This window comes from Mytilus trossulus, chromosome 1 (assembly GCF_036588685.1).
Source record: "Mytilus trossulus isolate FHL-02 chromosome 1, PNRI_Mtr1.1.1.hap1, whole genome shotgun sequence".
Lineage (NCBI taxonomy): Eukaryota > Metazoa > Mollusca > Bivalvia > Mytilida > Mytilidae > Mytilus > Mytilus trossulus.
In genome coordinates this window covers 97244761-97268696 of record NC_086373.1, presented here as the reverse complement: position 1 = coordinate 97268696, position 23936 = coordinate 97244761, and the positions used below count along the sequence as shown (strand labels likewise).

General features: G+C 33.2%; 2 protein-coding genes across 4 annotated transcripts; one reads left to right on the top strand and one right to left on the bottom strand.

The window, feature by feature from the left end:
• The first annotated feature begins 1047 nt into the window (after nucleotides 1–1047).
• Nucleotides 1048–11177, top strand: LOC134692289 (uncharacterized). Of its 3 annotated transcripts, XM_063552750.1 has the most exons (5): nucleotides 3859–3990; nucleotides 5347–5475; nucleotides 5739–5916; nucleotides 7266–7433; nucleotides 8506–11177. In XM_063552750.1, the coding sequence occupies exons 3-5, from the start codon at nucleotides 5751–5753 to the stop codon at nucleotides 9501–9503; spliced, it is 1332 nt and encodes a 443-aa protein (XP_063408820.1). In that variant the 5' UTR covers nucleotides 3859–3990; nucleotides 5347–5475; nucleotides 5739–5750; the 3' UTR covers nucleotides 9504–11177. The 3 variants fall into 3 exon arrangements, with proteins under 3 accessions (XP_063408826.1, XP_063408820.1, XP_063408812.1); XM_063552756.1 differs by lacking the exons at nucleotides 3859–3990; nucleotides 5347–5475 and adding an exon at nucleotides 1048–1154; XM_063552742.1 differs by lacking the exon at nucleotides 5347–5475 and having other exon boundaries at nucleotides 8506–11176.
• A 74-nt stretch (nucleotides 11178–11251) lies between these two features.
• LOC134692277 (thiol S-methyltransferase TMT1A-like) lies at nucleotides 11252–22673 on the bottom strand. Its single transcript, XM_063552731.1, has 2 exons — nucleotides 22113–22673; nucleotides 11252–11664 (listed from the first exon to the last, which is right to left on the bottom strand). Exons 1-2 carry the CDS (start codon nucleotides 22638–22640, stop codon nucleotides 11428–11430), a joined length of 765 nt encoding a protein of 254 aa, XP_063408801.1. The 5' UTR covers nucleotides 22641–22673; the 3' UTR covers nucleotides 11252–11427.
• Nucleotides 22674–23936: the final 1263 nt, after the last annotated feature.

Genomic DNA, 23936 nt, shown 5'->3' with positions numbered 1-23936 from the left:
ATTTCTCACAAGTATTAATATTTATTTAGTTCCAAACATGTGAAAGAAATAATCTTCACTGAATTCATTCAGGTGCACAAATGATACGATTAGTTATTTTGTTTCTATCTTTGGGGAACAACTTCCTCCTTTTATGGTAGCTACTGTGTGTATGTTTTAGCATGAAAATAATAAAGGAGGAATGTCAGTGCAACCCATCATTAATTATTGTAAAGCAGGATCAGTATTATGAAATACTTTATAAGTGACTACGACATTGTAAGGATTGTAACCTATCGTAGGTATGAAAGAAATTAAAAGTGGTTCATTTATTCATCCGTATAAAAGCGGCACATGTATTTTATTTTATCCTTATATTTCTCATCATGCCGGGTACAAGATAATTGAGTTGCTGCATGCATAAAGAACTTAGAATATCAGTTTACTTTTTCGAACCCACTATTTGAAGTTAGCAAAACATTTATTTAAATCTTTTGGCCAAAGGTTTGTAAACTATACAAATCATTGTTTTTACGTTCGTAGTAACATAGTAAATGCCATTGTCGGTCACCTGTGTCAATTCACGTGCACACTGACTAGACTGACTACATTGCTGTTGTATTTAAATCTTTCGGCCAATGAAATGAGACGTTACAAGTTGTTTGTTTATGATACGCCAGAATGTTATCAATGAACTATCAAATGCTAAACTTCACTGCATATCACTGTATTGACTCCTAATGTCCTAAAACGAAGATATTTACCCATGTTTTTGTGAAAATTTCCCGGTTATTGTGTGTAGACTACAGTATATGGACGGAAACTTTAAATATACAAAAATGGTCTGTTTGAAGAACAAATCTACAAATTTGTCAAAGACAGTCAGACCAAAACACCATGTTTTTTTTCCCTTTAAACACAATATTTAATTTGTTTTGTTATTTTGGCATGCTATTGTTTTCTGTTCGGTTTTTTTTACATACTTTTAAATATTGCAAAAAAAAGGTTAGTGGGCTGAGTCGAGTTGACTTGAACAATGTTCAATAGGATTCAAACTTCGATGAAGTACACAGGAAAAGTAGCCTGAGATGTTGCCCAAGGTCAAGACGGGACAGCTACCGAAAGCTGTGGTATCTTTAACCGCGAAACAACCTGAACACTAATATCAAGAAAAGGTAAATATTAATCTGAAGCCAATAGACCCTATTACACAAGTTTATTTAAACTCCCCATAAACGACAACGGTAGAGTCCTAGCTGGACCACAGGGACTGTCAGGCTAACTTCGGTTAGCAGTTTAAAATTTTGTTTATCCGGCAATGCTTTTCAGTAATCATTTTTCTTTTCGTAATTCCTGTCTATTTGTACAAGGATTTGTAAACAAAATTCATTATTAAGTTTTTATACGACCGCAAATTTTGAAAAAATTTTCGTCGTATATTGCTAATCACGTTGGCGTCGTCGTCGTCGTCGTGTCGTCGTCGTCCGAATACTTTTAGTTTTCGCACTCTAACTTTAGTAAAAGTGAATAGAAATCTATGAAATTTTAACACAAGGTTTATGACCATAAAAGGAAGGCTGGTATTGATTTTGGGAGTATTGGTCCCAATATTTTAGGAATTAAGGGCCAAAAAGGGCCCAAATAAGCATTTTCTTGGTTTTCGCACTATAACTTTAGTTTAAGTTAATAGAAATCTATGAAATTTTGACACAAGGTTTATGACCACAAAAGAAAGGATGGGATTGATTTTGGGAGTTTTGGTTTCAACAGTTTAGGAATTAGGGGCCAAAAAAGGGCCCAAATAAGCATTATTCTTGGTTTTCGCACAATAACTTTAGTTAAAGTAAATAGAAATCAATGAAATTTAAACACAATGTTTATGACCACAAAAGGAAGGTTGGTATTGATTTTGGGAGTTTCGGTCCCAACAGTTTAGGAATTAGGGGCCAAAAAGGGACCCAAATAAGCATTTTTCTTGGTTTTCGCACCATAGCGTTAGTATAAGTAAATAGAAATCTATGAAATTTAAACGCAAGGTTTATGACTATAAAAGGAAGGTTGGTATTGATTTTGGGAGTTTTGGTCCCAACAGTTAAGGAAAAAGGGGCCCAAAGGGTCCAAAATTAAACTTTGTTTGATTTCATCAAAATTGAATAATTGGGGTTCTTTAATATGCCGAATCTAACTGTGTATGTAGATTCTTAATTTTTGGTCCCGTTTTCAAATTGGTCTACATTAAGGTCCAAAGGGTCCAAAATTAAACTTAGTTTGATTTTAACAAAAATTGAAACCTTGGGGTTCTTTGATATGCTGAATCTAAATATGTACTTAGATTTTTGATTATTGGCCCAGTTTTCAAGTTGGCCCAAATCGAGGTCCAAAATTAAACATTGTTTGATTTCATCAAAAATTGAATAATTGGGGTTCTTTGATATGCCAAATCTAACTGTGTATGTAGATTCTTAATTTTTGGTCCAGTTTTAAAATTGGTCTAAATTAAAGTGCAAAGGGTCCAAAATTAAACTAAGTTTGATTTTAACAAAAATCAAATTCTTGGGCCTCTTTGATATGCTGAATCTAAATATGTACTTAGATTTTTGATTATGGGCCCAGTTTTCAAGTTGGTCCAAATCAGGATCTAAAATTATTATATTAAGTATTGTGCAATAGCAAGTCTTTTCAATTGCACAGTATTGTGCAATGGCAAGAAATATCTTATTTCACAATATTGTGAAATAGCAAATTTTTTTTTAATTAAGAGTTATCTTTCTTTGTCCAGTAAAGTAAGCAAGAAATATCTGCAAGCATTTTTTTAATTGGAGTTATCTTTCTTTGTCCAGAATCAACTTAAATCTTCGTTATATACAATATACAATGTATATTCACTTTTTACTACCTACTGATAAATTTAAATAATCTTTACCATTCAGTGATAACAAGCAGTTTTTTTACATCTTAATATTTTATGATGTATTTAAATGAGTAGTAATTGTTGCAAACTCCATTAGAATATCTTAATTGAAATTAGTTTTGGAATAAGGGAAAGGGGGATGTGATTAAAAAATTGGGTTCAATTTTTCTCATTTGAAATTTCATAAATAAAAAGAAAATTTCTTCAAACATTTTTTTGAGAGGATTAATATTCAACAGCATAGTGAATTGCTCTAAGAGAAAACAAAAATTTTAAGTTCATTTGAATACATTCATTCTGTGTCAGAAACCTATGCTGTGTCAACTATTTAATCACAATCCAAATTTAGAGCGGACTCCAGCTTGAATGTTGTGTCCATACTTGCCCCAACTGTTCAGGGTTCAACCTCTGCGGTCGTATAAAGCTACGCCCTGCGGAGCATCTGGTTTAACTGATGGCATCAATATTTCTTTGTGCAGTTAACTATATTCGTATTCTGAGGATTTTTCAGTTACGGATACGTGACATGCATGTATGATAGTAAACTGCACATTACACAGGCACTTGTGACGTTTCAGATTTGTTCGCTATCAAGGTATATAGGGGGTAAAAAAACTGAGACTAGTGCCTATGGTACATTACTAGAAAACAAAGAAATATTGATCGATTGTAATACAAATACTAAATAGTATACTGAATAAGCAAACCGATACAAACCAAAAACAAAACATACAGACAAAACAGACTGACTGACCAGAGACATATATACATGGACTGACTAACTATAATAACAAAACGAGAAACATTAAAAACACTACAAACAAGTATCATTGAAAAAAAATAAAGATTTTTTAAAATATTATTTTTGGCCGCATGCGCCTCCTCCCTCTAAATAGAAAAAAGAAAATCAGAAATTTAGAATTCGCGGGAAAATTATTATCTCCCTTTATAAGAATCAAGGGAGGTAATTAAAGAACCTGACAACATTATATACAATGTGGACACATGACATAAAAAAAACTACACTTTATGTCACTTTATTACATATGAAGTCATGGATGTAACCTTATAATTAAGGTCCCAGAAGAAATTTAACATTTGTAAGTCACCATAAATCCAATGCCAATTTTTCGTCTGTATCTTATTCCAGTTACTAACAATCATTTTCTACTAGTCTACAGTCTACATATAAACAAGACACATATCACATACTAGAGTCATGATACTACCACAGGAGTTTGAAATCCTATCAATAACGGGGTAAAAATATATCAAACTCTACTATCACAGAGATAAGCTCTACTGCGTTATTGAAAGGATTTCAAACTCCTGTGATACCACAGGCACTTGTTTCTATCCATACGAAGGTCGACTATCCATATAAATAGATAAATATTTATATGGGTAGTCGACCTTCGTATGGATAGAAACAAGTGCCTGTGTGTGATACCACTAAAATATTTCGTTTTCCACATTTTTTTCATAATTATATATATGGTATACATGTACTGATAAATATATAATTTTTGTTTCTCTTATTTTTTTGCTATAATTATGAAATCAGCTGTTCAGATAACTGTGTATTCCAACTAATTATGATGTCCAGGATGACTATTCTAAATTTTCCCTTTCTGTCAATGTGCTCTGGCTTCAAAGAAAAAATAATATAATAGCCTTTCAAGACGTCATAATTGAGGGGGGATAGGACCTTTATTGGAAATCCTGGATAGGGTGTTTTTTAGGCTCGGGATTTAGGGATTGACCTTTTCGGGATCTGGGAAATTTTATTTTTTTTAATTTCAGGACCTGAGGATGTCGTGTTTTCTAGCTCGGGATTTTTGTGTGTTTAAACCGGGGTTTTTGGGATCAGGACCCCTCATAATTATTTGGACAAGCGACTGTGCACAAAAAGACAAGTGATGATATACAATTATTTTTGGCACATATATATAACCATAATAAGGCAGTGGTTATAGTGCCGGCACCTGCAAAATAGCAAATTTGCTATTTTGCAGAGTCTGATAAAAATATCTTTATTCAAGTCAGCAAAATATTCTGTTTCTAAAAAAAATTAAAACCTCAAATACTACTTTGAGTACAGACTAACCTGTGCAGTTTGAAAAGTTGTAAAGCCTGGGATCCACTCGATAGATCAAAAGGAAAGCTTTTTTTTAATACATTTCTAACATTTGTTATAATTTAAAACTAATCTTCCAAATTTGTATGGCTCTTTACCCAAGAAAATGTATTACTTATGAAAAAAGAGGCTGTTATATTGGAGGTTGTCTTGAATTAACCCTTACCTCCATGTTTATTTTTTAAATACTTGATTTGCATAGGATTTTTTCAATTACAAAAGAATTTTTAGGTTTATAGTATTTAATGCAGTGTGAAAACACATGTTTCATCTATGAAATTCCAGTATGAAATTCTCATGAATATCCTTTTTATATTAGATACACATTCCATTAAGTCTGATACAGATTTTCCCTAAGTAAGTGGTTTCAACTTAGGCACTAAACAGGCGTCATTATGGAGTAAAGGGGGTGGCATCAAAAGGCGTCATTATGGAGGAGATCAGACAGGTATGAATATTGACACAAACTTACTCTATTAGTCTAGTAAATAATTTGAGAATGAATGCATATGATGCAATTTTATTCCTTTATTTACAGTTTATATTTTGTTGTTGGCTGGTATTCCGACCAATGCTAATGTACTTATTATTCACTCCCATGTACACTGACTTCTGTACTGTTTGTTGTAATGATTATGTCAATCAATTGAAACTGATTTCATGCCCCTTATATTCTTTTCTGTTCTTTTATATTAAGCTTTGTCATTTCAGAAATAAACAACAATGGGGTTGTCTATGTCAGGACCAAGTGGTTGTACCATTAAAAATGGAAATGGTGTGTCAAAATGTGTACCGTTTACCAAATATAAACCATTTTCAGCTAGTAAGAAAAAAGGTGCAGGTGAACTAATTGTAGCTTTTAAAGCACTACCAACTGCAACTGCTACAGGTAAGTCTCATATTTTTAACTACTAAATATTGTACGGCCGAAGTCAAATTTAAATGTGCCAGCTCACAAGGTACAGTTCTCAGAAAGACATGTCACCTTCCCTGACACATCATTTTAACTAAGAGCCAACCAATTTTGCCCATAAATGCCTCATGATTAATATGAAGCAGCAAATCCCAGTTTTAAAGTCTTTGGTTTGACCCAGCCAGGATTACATCTCTCCCTTTCAAAGTGGTTTAGAAAAGAAAAATTGGCATTAACATATATATATAGCTTCATTCAGTTAGTTTTTACCAAAATATTTTTCAGTCCTGTTGAAATTATCTTGCTGGTGAATAAAATGTCGGGGGGAAAATTAAACATTTTAAAATTCTGTCATTTAATATCAATTTATTTTATCAAAAGTATAAGTGAACCAACTTGTTTATCATCTTATTCTAACATTTTGACTTCAATAAAATACAGCCAATCCAAAACAAAGCTTTTTAGAGCATTTTATTTGGAACTTGTGACTTTGCTACAAGAAAAATATACTTTCTTACCCTACCATTATCTAGAAATAGTAAAGTTTCAATATTAGTAAATTCCTAGTACAGATAGAATATGTTAAATGTGCCTCCTGCTGGAGGATGAAAAGCACTTCCTCCATGAATGTAAGATCTAAGTAAGACCATCTAAGGGAAAAGCAATTGAAAATGATTCGTCTACTGATAATTTCATGTCAGGCTTAAGAGCAAATAGTTTAGGAATATTTAACCCATCTGACATGGAACATGTGAAAAGTATTGTTTCATATTTAGAACAGTCATTTGAAATGAGTACAGAAGACTCATATTTTTCATGTTATTCATTATTATAAATTGAAATGTTCTGTGTTATATTTTGTTTTTATTCTTTGTCACATACAACTATATGTTTATATGACAATAATTAAGGTATTTACTATTGCTATTATTTCAATACTTGTGTACTTTAGTAATTACAATATATCTCATAAGAATAGATGGCATGTTGGGTATAAGAAAATGAGACAGCAATCAAACAACACAAAAATTCAAACAAAACAATTGGCATCAAGAGGTCAACAAGATCTAAATCATATCAAGTTTAGAAAAGTTGTGAATGAATATTAAAGATATCATAAATCTGCAATCAATATTACATTACAATGACATTGGAATGCCTATTACTGGAACATCTAAATTTACATTGTTACAAGTCAAAAAATTTTAAGGAGTAAAATAAAGAGAGAAGTAAAAGTTGATGTTTAAACAAATCTATTAAATAGGAAATAGACTTGATTAATTCACAGTTATTAGCATGTTTGTTACCTGATTTATCTTTAACAGGTAGTGACAATTACTGGTGGATAAATTGTCAGTTTGTACCTAACGATGACACCACACTGATGGTTACTAGTAGTGTGTATATTCTACGGGGTGGTATGTCTAATGTCCAGGTTAGAAACATTCCAGCAGGAAAAGTATGCAAATTTTCACTGGAACCTAATGGAATAAGTAAGTACAATGTATTGAACAAAATAAAGAATTGGTTATCAAAATATTGGTTTCATAGTATTAGTCCATGTTATCAGTTGGGTTCATCATATTTTTTTAGGTAATTAATAGTGCTAAACAGATAGTGAAAATAAATAATATATTTACATCACATACTGCTTTTAAATCAACATTATAGAATAGTTACAATGAAAGAAAGATAACTCTTACTTTTTTGTGATGACAGTGTTATGATTTATAAATGTCTGCATAAATATAATTCTAATATGACATCCTTATTACGCTTTGTAAACAAAGTCGTGTTCTAATGAGCATAAAAAATATGTTTGACACATGCGCACGAACTTACTGTGTAAATTAACGTTATTTCCATCGCTATCCTTTAAAATGTATACATTTAAGCAGCTAGCATAAACTTTTATTATATAATTTTATAAAACAACATCTATTTACCCTGTTCATAGTTTTTAAAGTTATCAAATATGAAATGTAATGCACAAACTCCTCGTGGAGAAAACGGGAAAAGCAAAACATTTTAACAGTATGTTTGTACGCTTCAACCTATAAATTACTGTATTTTTCCTATTAGAATCGAAATAATTTCTTCGTGTCATGCTCTATGCTCATTTTAACATGGGTAGGCATTACATTTGACCACATTTTACACCTCACTAACGTTAAGTGTAAAATATCGACAAATATAATGCCTACCCATGTTAAAATGAGCATAGAGCATGTCATGAATGAATTATTTCTTAAATAGAGGAGATAACTTATTTAGCGTCATGCAATCTAGTAAAGTCTCGAAGAACAAAACAATTTATTTTTTTTGACCTTTTTCAGAAAGTTCACACTTAAAATCTGAATTAAGTTCGTTGATATTTTTCTTTCAATTTACATAGCAAATCGTAATAATTCTCTGCAATGAAGAAATTGTTATTTATTTTAATTCAAAATTTAAAAAAAAATCAGTTTAACAATCTAGTGTTGGTGGTTTGAAAAATGTTGGGAATGAAAGCACCAAAATAATCCAGTTAATAACAGAAATTCAAAGTTTTTCTTACATTTTCAGGATGTGAACTTATTAGAACAACAGGTAGTGGAACATGGCCTAAGTTACAGGTACATCCAGACTCATTTTATATCGGTTATTTAGATATCCATCAAGTGAAGTTCTTTCATTCTATCACAGACTCAGGTATCTCTAGTAAGGCGTTAGATCCTCACTTCAGACAGTATCGGTCCTTTGCTCTGTCCCCAAATGGAAGACAAATGTGTATATTGGCCCGTAATGGAAAGATAGACTATGACCTTGTTATATATGGTGTAAATGTGTATTCACATCCTGATTGCACAATACAGTGTAGTAAGATCAATAAAGATTTCTGTGGAATACCTACAAGAACAGACATTGTGGATTGTAAATGGTCACATGATAGTCGTAAAGTTGCTGTTAGTATATCAACAGGTTGTGTGATGGTAATAGATATCACATCAAAGGATATTGTGTGCAATATATTCCAAGATATTTTGGATGACTGTGATTTAAGCAATGTCTCAGCTTTTGATTTTGATCCCCGATCTTGTTGCCAGATAATGGCAGTTGGCACTTCAGATGGATACCTGTGTATAGTCAACATCGAGGACAAAGACATTATATGCAAATCCGATTGTTATAAACAGGACAGCATTGACATTGTTATGTACACACCTGAGGGTAACATTCTGGTTATTGCCTTACACAGCTTCTCATTACATCTATACAACTCTTATACATGTGACTTGGTGTATACAATTAACATGATAGATTCATGTCCAGAACTGGATTCTATTCTGTCATCTGGGAATTACCCATTTATTACCTCAATGGACATCACAAGATCTGGAGAACAAGTAGCTACATGTTGTTCTGATGGGAATATCAGAGTTTGGCAACTGCCACCTAAGTTGAATCTTAAATTTATATGTAAATTAAGAATTCTGAGTTTAGTTTTTCAGGGTGACATTAAGAATCTTCCACTACCTCATTCTCTTAAGGATTATTTATTACCATTTCCTACGTCTTCTTAAAAGTGATAGTCATTTAGATAAATTTACAATGATGTTATAACTTCAGATTTTTGGTTCAGGGTAATAAGTAGAAATCATGTCCAGTGATTTTTTTGTTTTTTGTTGTTTTGATCAATTGTGCAATCACCTTCATGATGACAAGTTCATACAGAATAGCAATAAAAGCATAGTTTTAGTCATGTTAGTAGGTTGACATTAGCAGGTATATGCAATTTATTATTTACTCTAGCATATATATCTCTTCAATGTCATTGGATAACAATGGGTTTTGATCATCATCAATATGATAAAACTGTTCAAGTCTATGTCTATGTTATCTGTCATAACCTTGTAGTAAGTTGTGAATTTAATCCAAGAGTTATGTTTTCATGATGACAATTTTTTTTAATGCAGGACAATTGAATTTTTATTTATTTTTTCTTTCTTGATTTAGCTGATATTTCCTATGTTTGTGACTTTGTACACATTCGTTATTGTAATATATTGTTAAATGCATTACAAATACCTGTTAATCTTTTTTAAATGTATTTGAAGGTTTTACATAAATTCATGTATATTATGTTTGAGATATATTTATAACAACATCTACTGAAGTTTTGGAAATATATTGATTGTTGTGTACTGCCAGGATGTCTGTATGTTCCCTTGTTCCTTCATCTGAATGCACTTTGTATTTGGAATTTCACCTAAATCAGCAGTTCAATTCTACAGGCAACTTCAGTGAAGCTACGTTTGTACAGAAAAGATGGGGATTTTAATGAAAAATTTCCAGAATCTTTATGATTTTCTAAGAGAATTGATACCATCAACACTCATGGCGGTCAAGGTTTCTAAAATTGATAACTTGATTAACAATTGCTCAGTCTAATTAAAACCAGCCCCTCTATCAACTTGTGCTAGTGAATAGTGGGGGTAGGTTTTAATCAGACTGAACAATTGCTATTTTATTGGACTTCATTTGTCATAATGTAAGGAATTATTAGTGTGACTACAAGTCCTGCTTTCTTTAAAAGTCCCTAATCCTTATAAATTTTACAATTTTATAACCAAAAGAAGCTACCTCTCTTCTGAATTTTTACAATTTTCAGATGCAGTTCCACAGTTTTTGCTTTTGTTATTTTGAAGGAATTAAGGAAAACAGACTACTAGTAACTGGTATATCATGCTCTTACATTTTCTACTGTGATGCACATCTGGGACCAATAGGCTGATGTTTTAGTCCCAGTCCAAATGCCTTTAACATGTATACTGTGATAAATGTTTCTATGGTTATTTTGATTTTTACAAAGAGTTTCACATATATATGGTTATTATGATTACATATATATCATGTATTATATGGTTGTTTTGATTTTTACAAAGAGTTTCACATATGAGATGTATTGTGTTCTGATTATGCATACCGTGCAATCTTTTTAGCAATAAAAAAAAAGTTTGTTTCTATTAAAACATATAATTCTTTGACATAGTTTACTACATGTACATTTCTGGGTGGTGACTGGGATACAGAAATATGGTTACATTGGTCTTTTTCTAACCATGGAAAAACCTTTGGTATTGACACTTCTTTTAGACAGCTCAATGTCTCTACATTACATGACATAAATACAGACACCTCTAATGGTAAAATAAAATTAAACATTCCATTTTCACTATATTTAAAAAAAATATTGTACAGCGTAAATTATATTTTGGATTATCTTGCTTGTTATTATTTTTGAGTAGATAGACAAGATAGTAGACTATGATTTGTTTAAATATTTATTTTATGATAACATTAAAAAAAATTTCAAATCAATAAAAGATAACATAATAAGTATCAATTTAAAATGGTTGTCACAGACCATTTAATACTCAGATATTCCTTTCAGTACAGTCAAGAAAACAATTTATGACGCACACAAAAATAAAACCTCATGGTAGTTTACTTTGTAGCTGTTCCCCATAGTATAGGTCTGATCATAAACACATAAGTATTCAATTTGAAATAATTAAGTGAAGTTTGGGAGAATCCAGCTCTGTCTATAGCCTTGCCGGTTTCTCTGTTTATCTGACAATCTCCAGATAAACAATACCATACTGGGTTTAACCATCGCTGCACTCTATTCAAACATGTCCCTTGTTTTGCTGCTACATGTTCTATGAAGTAAAATGTTCCATCCTTAAAAAAAAGATAGAAAAAATAAATTGTTTTCACTTAAACTTATCATCTTATTGATGATTGTGTCAACAAAAAAAAGCTCTTTTGCAAAAAGACCTTACCTGCACATATAGAAACACTAATTTTTCAAAATCAGACATTCAATCAAAACATCTGTTTATGTAGTTCATACGTATTTCTTGTTTTTATAAAGATTGGTTTCCCGTTTGAATGGTTTTACACTTTTAATTTTTGGGGCCCTTTATAGCTTGCTATAAGGCCGTACCTTGACGTATAATGGTTTACTTTATAAATAGTTACTTGGATGGAGAGTTGTCTCATTGGCACTCATGCCGTATCTTCCTATATCTAAATAGGATAGGTATATAAATGATGTCATTTTAATGAGAATTAAAACACAACAAAATAAATGCACCATCAATTGAAATCCCCAAATCAAAAGTAATATATGAATAAAGTTTAGTTGAATAAGTAGAAATTACAAATTAAAGGATGCATTCTTGCTTACTGGTAAGTTTTACAAATCACTTCTAAACAAATAGTCAAAACATAACAATAAAGCTACCAATTTTTCTGCTTCAAGTTTTTTGACAATAGACGTCTCTTCAGTGATGCTCAAGGCCAAAATTTTTGAAAATCAAAAACATATTAAAAAGATGGAGCTATAATCTAACTAAAGGTTCTCCAGAGCCTTTGATCCCTCACCTGACTCTACATAGGTTTTTTAAATCATATATAAAAAAAGAAAAAAATCAATACTTAAATAATGATTGAGGTAAAATTTGGTTTGATATTGCATTCCATTCTGTGGTTCTTTAAAAGAACACATTTGTATTTATTTCTCGAGGGTCCTTAAGTAAACTAAGACCCCACTGGTGGCCATCTTGGATGATGGAATGGCTACAAAGTATGAACACTTGGTTAGCACCTCATAAGGATAATTCATGCTATGTTTGGTTTCAATCCATTCAGAGGATCTCTAAAAGAAGACCAGGAGCTTGGTATTGACCCATTACATCTGATATCACAAGGGACAGATATCCAACTAGTAGCTTAGTACTGATTCATTTGTAATAATCAAATCATCAGATATCATAATGGACAACGATTCAATAAGCAGCTTAGTACGGATCCCTTAGTTATAGTCAAATCATCGGATATCATAAGAGACAGATATTCAACTAGTAGCTTAGTACTGACCCATTAGTAATAGTCAAATCATCAGATATCATATTAAAGGAACAAAGATTTAATAAGCAGCTTAGTACTGACCCATTAGTAATAGTCAAATCATCAGATATCATATTAAAGGAACAAAGATTTAATAAGCAGCTTAGTATTGATCCATTAGTAATAGTCAAATCATCAGACATCATAAGGAACAAAGATTTAATAAGCAGCTTAGTACTGATCCATTAGTAATAGTCAAATCATCAGACATCATAAGGAACAAAGATTTAATCAACGGCTTAGTATTGACCCATTATTATAGTCAAATCATTGGATGCCATAAGGAACAGAGATTCCACCAACAGCTTAGTACTGACCCATTAGTTATAGGCACATCATTGGATGTCATTAGGGACAGAGAATCAACCATCAGCTTAGTACTGACTCGATTTGTAATATTCTGATAATCAGATATCATAAGGAACGGGGAATCCACCAGCAGCTTAGTACTGACCCATTAGTTATAGTTAAATCATCGGATATCATAAGGAAAAGATATTCAACCAGTAACTTAGTAATGGCCCATAAGTTATAGTCTTATCATCTCGTATCATAAGGGATAGATATTCACTCGTAGCTTAATATAGTACTGACCCATAAGTAATTGTTTAATCATCGGATATCATAAGGAACAGAGATCACACCAGAAGCTTAGTACTGACCAATAAGTAATAGTAAAATCATCGGATAGCATAAGGGACAAGTTCTACCAGTAGCTTTATAGTGACCCATTAGTAATTTAGTCAAATTATCGGATATCATAAGAGAGATATTCATTTATTAGCTTAGTACTGACCCATTAGTAATAGTCTAATCATCGGATATCATAAGGGACAAATATCCACCAGCAGCTAAGAACTGAACCATTAGAAATAGAAAAAATCATGGGATATCACATGAAACAGAGATTACACCAGTAGTTTAGTACTGACCCATTAGTTTAAGTCAATTCATTGGATAACATAAAAGACAGAAAATACACCACCAGCTTAGTACCGACCCATTAGTAATAGTCTAATCATCTGATATCATAAGGGACAGAGATTCCATTCGTAGCATAGGATTAGTACCGATATGAAAAAAAAAAAAAAGGATTAGTACCGATCAATTAGTTATAGTCAAATCATTGGATATCACAAGGGACAGAGATTTGACCAGCAGCTGAGAAGTGACCAATTAGTAAAAGTCAAATCATCAGGGATATCATAAGTGACAGATATCAGCAGCTAAGCACTGACATGTTAGTTTTAGTCAAATCATCTGATATCATTAGGGACGTAGAATCCACAAGCAGCTTAGTACTGACCCATTAGCAATAGTCAAATCATCGGATATCATTTGAGAAAGAAAATCCACCACCAGCTTAGTACTGACCTATTAGTTGTAGTGTAATCATCGGATAGCATAACCGTTCAAGTTCGCCATAAGGAACAGAGATTTAACAAGCAGCTTAGTACTAACTCATTAGTAATAGTCTAACAATCGGATATCATAAGGGACAGAAATTTAAGCAGCAGCTTAGCACTGACCCATTAGTAATAGTCTAACAATCGGATATCATTAGGGACAGATATTCCATCAGAAGCATAGGATTAGTACCGATCAATTAGTTATAGTCAAATCATTGGATATCACAAGGGACAGAGATTTGACCAGCAGCTGAGAAGTGACCAATTAGTAAAAGTCAAATCATCTGGGATATCATAAGGGACAGATAATCCAGCAGCTTAGCACTGACATGTTAGATTTAGTCAAATCATCTGATATCATTAGGGACGTAGAATCCACAAGCAGCTTAGTACTGACCCATTAGCAATAGTCAAATCATCGGATATCATTTGAGAAAGAAAATCCACGCCAGCTTAGTACTGACCTATTAGTTATAGTCTAATCATCGGATAGCATAAGGAACAGAAATTTAACCAACAGCTTACAACTGACCCACTAGTTATAGTCTAACTATCGTATATCATAAGGGACAGAAATTCAACCCGCAGCTTAGTACTGACCCATTAGTAATAGTCTAACAATCGGATATCATAAGGGACAGAAATTTAACAAACAGCTTACAACTGACCCACTAGTTATAGTATAACCATCGGATATCATAAGGAACAGAAATTTAACCAGCAGCTTTGTACTGACCCGTTAGTGATAGTCAAATCATCGGATATTATAAGGAACAGGTATTCCATCAGTAGCATAGCATTAGTACTGATCCATTAGTTATAGTCAAACCATTTGATATCACAAAGGACAGAGATTTAACCTACTCTGATAGCACTGACCTATTTGTTTGAGTCAAATCATCGGATATCATAAAGGACAGAGATTTAACCAACAGCTTACAACTGATCCATTAGTAACAGTCAAATCAGATAAATCAAGCGAGATCGAAATTTAACCAGCAGGTGAGTACCTACCTATTGATAATAGTCTAACCATCGGATATCATAATGGACAGAGATTTAACCAACCGCTTACAACTGACCCATTAGTAATAGTCTAACCATCGGATACCACAATGGACAGAAATTTAACCAACAGCTTACAACTGACCCATTAGTAATAGGCAAACCATCGAATATCATAAGGGACAGATATTTAACCAACAGCTTACAGCTGACCCATTAGTAATAGCCTAACCATCGGCTACCATTTTGGACAAAGATTTAACCAACAGCTTACAACTGACCCATAAGTAATAGGCAAACCATCGGATATCATAAGGGACAGAAATTTAACCAGCAGCTTACAACTGACCCATTAGTAATAGGCAAACCATCGAATATCATAAGTGACAGAAATTTAACCAACAGCTTACAACTGACCCATAAGTAATAGGCAAACCATCGGATATCATAAGGGACAGAAATTTAACCAGCAGCTTACAACTGACCCATTAGTATTAGTCTAACCATCGGATATCATAAGGGACAGAGATTTAACCAACAGCTTACAACTGACCCATTAGTAATAGGCAAACCATCGAATATTATAAGGGACAGAAATTTAACCAGCAGCTTAGTACTGACCCATTAGTAATAGTCTAACCATTGGACATCATAAGGGACAGAAATCTAACCAGCAGCTTACAACTGACTCATTAATAATAGTCTAACCATCGGATATCATAATGGACAGAGATTTAACCAACAGCTTACAACTGATCCATTAGTAACAGTCAAATCAGATAAATCAAGCGAGATCGAAATTTAACCAGCAGGTGAGTACCTACCTATTGATAATAGTCTAACCATCGGATATCATAATGGACAGAGATTTAACCAACCGCTTACAACTGACCCATTAGTAATAGTCTAACCATCGGATACCACAATGGACAGAAATTTAACCAACAGCTTACAACTGACCCATTAGTAATAGGCAAACCATCGAATATCATAAGGGACAGATATTTAACCAACAGCTTACAGCTGACCCATTAGTAATAGCCTAACCATCGGCTACCATTTTGGACAAAGATTTAACCAACAGCTTACAACTGACCCATAAGTAATAGGCAAACCATCGGATATCATAAGGGACAGAAATTTAACCAGCAGCTTACAACTGACCCATTAGTAATAGGCAAACCATCGAATATCATAAGTGACAGAAATTTAACCAACAGCTTACAACTGACCCATAAGTAATAGGCAAACCATCGGATATCATAAGGGACAGAAATTTAACCAGCAGCTTACAACTGACCCATTAGTATTAGTCTAACCATCGGATATCATAAGGGACAGAGATTTAACCAACAGCTTACAACTGACCCATTAGTAATAGGCAAACCATCGAATATTATAAGGGACAGAAATTTAACCAGCAGCTTAGTACTGACCCATTAGTAATAGTCTAACCATTGGACATCATAAGGGACAGAAATCTAACCAGCAGCTTACAACTGACTCATTAATAATAGTCTAACCATCGGATATCATAATGGACAGAGATTTAAACAACAACTCACAACTGACCCATAAGTAATAGGCAAACCATCGGATATCATAAGGGACAGAGTTTTAACCAACAGCTTACAACTGACCCATAAGTAATAGGCAAACCATCGAATATCATAAGGGACAGAAATTTAACCAGCAGCTTAGTACTGACCCATTAGTAATAGTCTAACCATTGGACATCATAAGGGACAGAAATTTAACCAGCAGCTTAGTACTGACCCATTAGTAATAGGCAAACCATCGAATATCATAAGGGACAGAGATTTAACCAACAGCTTACAGCTGACCCATTAGTAATAGTCTAACCATCGGATATCATAATGGACAGAGATTTAAACAACAACTTACAACTGACCCATAAGTAATAGTCTAACCACCTGATATAATAAGGGACAGAGATTTAATCAATAGCTTACAACTGATCCATTAGTAATAGTCTAACCATCGGATATTCATAAGGAACAGAGATTTAACCAGCAGCTTAGTACTGACCCATTAGTAATAGATTAACCATCGGATATCATAAGGGACAGAAATTTAACCAACAGCTTAGTAATGACCCATAAGTAATAGTCTAACCATCGGATATCATAAGGGACAGAGATATAACCAGCAGCTTAGTATTGACCCATTAGTTATAGTCTAATCATCGGATATCATAAGGGACAGAATTTTAACAAGCAGCTTAGTACTGACCCATTAGTAATAGTCTAACCATCGGATATGGGCAGGAATTCGCTAATGCTACTTTAGTGTGACATTGTAAGAAAAAAAGAAAAATCATTATAAGCTTCTAAATATTTTACAAATTATTGCTACAAATGGTGTCCTTCTATTTGTAACCAAAAAAATCATTTTTAAACTTGCGTCAGTTTGTAACCAAAGCAAATAATGAATTTGGAGCATGTAACATGGACACTTTTTCCAAATTGAGATTAATGATTCCTTAACTTATTCAACATTCAATATCATATATATTGATCACAAAACATTGTCTATCATCAAAACTCTAAAATGTATATTTTCATTTCTTTCAGAAATTTTGTGAAAACAAGTTTCCTCTACTTTTCTGTCAATGTTACATGCAATGTTTAAGAGATAAATACAGTAAGAATCATTTTTTTCTGAACATGTAAAGGCTCTTTTTCATTGTGTTACCCTCACATTAAAAAATTGTATTAATATTTTTGCAATTATCTCATTTCTGTCATAAAATAGTGACTTAAATGTTGCATGTAACGTGGACACAAAAAATATGAATAATGAACCATGCCAGAATTGACCTTAAAAGATATAAAAAGCCATATCTTCCTATATTTAAATAGTATAGGTGTTTAAATGATCATGATTCTAATGAGAATTAATACACAAAATAAATGCACCCTCAATTGATATCCCCAAATCGAAAGTAATATATGAATAAAGTTTAGTTGAATAAGTAGAAATTACAAATTAAAGGATGCATTCTTGCTTACTGGTAAGTTTCACAAATCACTCCTAAACAAATAGTCAAAACATAACAATAAAGCTACCAATTTTTCTGCTTCAAGTTTTTTGACAATAGATGTCTCTTCAGTGATGCTCAAGGCCAAAATTTTTGAAAATCAAAAACATATTAAAAAGATGGAGCTATAATCTAACTAAAGGTTCTCAAGAGCCTTTGATCCCTCACCTGACTCTACATAGGTTTTTTAAATCATATATAAAAAAAGAAAAAAATCAATACTTAAATAATGATTGAGGTAAAATTTGGTTTGATATTGCATTCCATTCTGTGGTTCTTTAAAAGAACACATTTGTATTTATTTCTCGAGGGTCCTTAAGTAAACTAAGACCCCACTGGTGGCCATCTTGGATGATGGAATGGCTACAAAGTATGAACACTTGGTTAGCACCTCATAAGGATAATTCATGCTATGTTTGGTTTCAATCCATTCAGAGGATCTCTAAAAGAAGACCAGGAGCTTGGTATTGACCCATTACATCTGATATCACAAGGGACAGATATCCAACTAGTAGCTTAGTACTGACTCATTTGAAATAATCAAATCATCAGATATCACAATGGACAACGATTCAACAAGCAGCTTAGTACTGATCCATTAATCATAGTCAAATCATCGGATATCATAAGAGATAGATATTCAATTAGTAGCTTAGTACTGACCCATTAGTAATAGTCAAATCATCAGATATCTTAATGGACAGCTATTCAACAAGCAGTTTAGTACTGATCCATAAGTTATAGTCAAATCATTGGATATCATAAGAGATAGATTTTCAATTAGTAGCTTAGTACTGACCCATTAGTAATAGTCAAATCATCAGATATCTTAATGGACAGCTATTCAACCAGTAGCTTAGTACTGATCCATTGTTATATTCAAATCATCGGATATCATAAGTGACGGGGAATCCACCAGCAGGTTAGAACTGACCCATTAGTAAAAGTCAAATCACCAGACATAAGGAACAAAGATGTAATCAGTGGCTTAGTACTGACCCATTAGTTATAGTCAAATCATTGGATGTCATAAGGGACAGAGAATCCACCAACAGCTGAATACTGACTCATTAATCATAGTCAAATCATTGGATGTCATAAGGGACAGAAAATCCACCAACAGCTTATTACTGATTCATTAATCCTGGTCAAATCATTGGATGTCATAAGGGACAGAGAATCCACCAACAGCTTAGTACTGATTCATTAATCATAGTCAAATCATTGAATGTCATAAGGGACAGGGAATCTACCAACAGCTTAGTACTGACTCATTAATCATGGTCAAATCATTAAATGTCATAAGGGACAGAGAATCCACCAACAGCTTAGTACTGACTCATTAATCATAGTCAAATCATTTGGATGTAATAAGGGACAGAGAATCCACCAACAGCTTAGTACTGACTCATTAATCATAGTCAAATCATTTGGATGTCATAAGGGACAGAAAATCCACCAACAGCTTAGTACTGACTCAATAATCATAGTCAAATCATTTGGATATCATAAGGGAAAGAGAATCCACCAACAGCTTAGTACTGAGTCATTAATCATAGTCAAATCATTTGGATGTCATAAGGGATAGAGAATCCACCAACAACTTAGTACTGATTCATTAGTAATAGTCTAAACATCTGATATAATTACGAGTTGAGATTCAAGCAGTAGCGTAGTACTGACCCATTAGTTATACATGTAGTCCAATCTTCAGACATCATAAGGGACAGAGATTTTACCATCAGCTTAGTACTGACCCATTAGTAATAGTCAAATCATAGGATATCATAAGGAAAATATATTCGACTAGTAACTTAGTAATGGCCCATAAGTTATAGTATTATCATCTCGTATCATAAGGGACAGATATTCACTAGTAGCTTAGTACTGACCCATTAGTAATTGTTTAATCATCGGATATCATAAGGAACAGGAGTCCAACCAGAAGCTTAGTACTGACCAATCAGTAATAGTAAAATCATCGGATTACATAAGGGACACATTCCACCAGTAGCTTTATGGTCAGCTGTTTATGGAGACCCATTAGTAATTTAGTCAAATTATCGGATATCATAAGACAGATATTCAACTATTAGCTTAGTACTGACCCATTAGTAAAAGTCTAATCATCGGATATCATAAGGGACAGATATCCACCAGCAGCTAAGAGCTGAACCATTAGAAATAGAAAAATCATGGAATATCATATGAAACAGAGATTACACCAGTAGCTTAGTACTGACCCATACGTAATAGTCAAATCATTGGTTAACATAAGGGACAGAAAATCCACCACCATCTTAGTACCGACCCACTAGTAATAGTCTAATCATCTGATATCATAAGGGACAGAGATTCCATCCGTAGCATAGGATTAATACCGATCAATTAGTTATAGTCAAATCATTGGATATCACAAGGAACAGATGATTTGACCAGCAGCTCAGAAGTGACCAATTTGTAAAAGTCAAATCATCGGATATCATAAGGGACAGAGAATCAAGCAGCAGCTTAACACTGACCTATTAGTTTTATTCAAATCATCTGATATCATAAGGGACACAGAATCCATAAGCAGCTTAGTACTGAACCAATAGCAATAGTCAAATCATCTGATATCATTTGAGACAGAAAATCCACCACCAGCTTAGTACCGATCCATTAGTAATAGTCTAATCTTCGAATATCATAAGGAACAGAGATTTTACAAGCAGCTTAGTACTGACCCATTAGTGATAGTCAAATCATCGGTTATCACACGGGACAGATATTCCATTAGTAGCATAGCATTAGTACTGATCCATTAGTTATAGTCAAACCATTTGATATCACAAAGGACAGAGATTTAACCAGCAGCTTACAACTGATCCATTAGTAAAACTAGTAGTCAAATCATCTCAAATCCAGCGAGACAGAAATTTAACCAGCAGGTGAGTACCTACCTATTAAAAATAGTCTTAACCATCGGATATCATAATGGACAGAGATTGAACCAACATATTACAACTGACCCATTAGTAATAGTCCAACCATCGGATATCATAAGGGACAGAAATTTAACCAACAGCATAATAACTGACCCATTAATAATAGTCTAACCATCGGATATCATAAGGGACAGAAATTTAACCAACAGCTTACAACTGCCCCATTAGTAAAGTCAAACCATCAGATATCATAATGGACAGAAATTTAACCAGCAGCTTAGTACTGACCCATTAGTATTAGTCTAACCATAGGATAACATAAGGAAAATAGATTTAACCAGCAGCTTCTTTCTTTCTTATGTACAAAAGAGGGAAGAAAGATATACCAAAGGGACAGTCAAACTCATAAATCGAAAATAAACTGACAAACAATAGAACACATGACACAACATAGAAAACTAAAGAATAAACAACACGAACCCCGCCAAAAACTTGGGGTGATCTCAGGTGCTCCGGAAGGGTGAGCAGATCCTGCTCCACATGTGGCATCCGTCGTATTGCTTATGTGATAATAAATCCGGGATGTATAAGCTCCCTATATAAAGAATACCCCTTAATGGATAAAGGGGAATATTTACATAAATGGGTAAGAACGTAGATTTCTTGGCTTTTAGCTAGCTTAGCACTGACCAATTAGTAATACGTAAATCATGGGATATCGGATTTTTGTGTTCTTTTCAGGGACACCTAACGTATTTTTTTTTATATTAAATATTGACATATTATTTAAAACATAATATAGTCTTGAATACTTACTGGTTTGAGCACACGGCGCACTTCTGACATAGTTTTGTCCAAGTCACGTACAGAACATAAAACCATAGAACAGACTACAGAGTCGATACTATCGTCCTCTACAGTTTCCAGTTTCTCGGCAAAGCCTTGGATAAAGCGCTTCATCTCGACATTACTTTCTTCTATGCTTTGCTGTATGTAACTTTTGAAATTTGGATTTGGGTCCAAACATATAACTTGACTGCCTGGTGGATAAAATGTAAAATTAGCACCACCACCAACACCTATCTCCAGTATTTGCAGTCTCTGGCTTCTATTCGATTTTTGCTCTTCTAGATTAGAAAACAATCGTTTTTTCGTAGCCACAATGTCCTTGCTTTTGTTAATTCTGGCCATTATCTTGACTATAGCGAACGCAGTTAGCTTTCTGTTTAAGCTTTTAAATGTCACACCTTTCTGTCTGTAATACCATATTGTTCCTACTACTAATGCAACTGGGAATATCTTCCAAGTTACAAATCTTCGAACATCGACATCTTCTATCGCCATTGCCACTCGTTCTAAATATTGACCTGTTCAGTATGGAAAGCCAACGGGTCAAAATTCTTACTTCGTAACTTGTCAATTTGTAACTTGTAACTGTCAGTCTATGGAAGAAGCGTATCGATAAAAACTTTTCTTATATCAATGAGCGATATTGTCTAATATCAATTGTAAACATGCAGACATTTCATACGGAAAATGTTGTTTTTGGCAACGAAAAATTAAGTAAATACTAACTTTTAAACTTATTGTTCAAATATAAACAACAATTGAGTCTAAATATACATTCAGAAGTTAGCTAAACGCTAACGTTTATGTCCGTGTAAAATTTGAAGTGCTGTGTTTTTCTTATATACATAAATAAGCAATGCGATACTTTTAAAATATCAATGCGATACTTTTAAAATATCATAGCGGTGTTTTTGTTATATCAATATTAGCACTTATTAGTATCAATATTTGACTGCTGTACCCATATTTTTACAATTTTACCCATTATGTCTGTTTTGTTCACGCAACGTTGTAAATAAGACAGAATTTGATGAGACTGTCATACACGTGAGAGGTTAAGCGCTATAAAACCAGGTTCAATCCACCATTTTCAAAATGTAAAAATGCCAGTACCGATGTGGTTTAATAAACAATGTCGTAATCAAATAGCTATCAAATAATTATTCACATACGATATAACATTAATTTTTAGCAATTTTATAATGAACGCATCGAAATAATATATATCTGATATGCTCACAATGCATGCATGTAAGACTTTCTTTATTGATAAAAATGAAACTAACTTGTGATAAAGATGAATCATACTGTTCTCGTTCAGATTGATTCGACAAAATCTGACCTGTACTTTTGAATCTCCTTTTTTTATACAAATTAGATAATTATAATAAATTTAAATAACACAAAAAATCTGTATTTACATGCCAGTACCAGTACCAAGGTACTGGCTACTAGGCTGGTGATACCCCCTTGAACTAACCGTCCACCAGCAAAGACATCGACCCAGTGGAAGTAATAACATTAACGGTCCCAATTTTCATGCACTAGATGCGCATTTCGACAATACAGTGTCTTTGAAGTGATGCTCGTTGCCAAAATATTTGAAATCCAAAGCTTATATAAAAGAGGGAGAGCTATAATCCAAGGTCCAAAATATATAGCTAAATTTGTAAATAAGCGTACATGGTGATAATAAATACAGTTTCTGTTTCACAAGATTTTTGATTGCATCATCACTTCAAATAGAATTTGTCGGTTAAAGCATGTGATTGCAAAACAATAGACTGAACA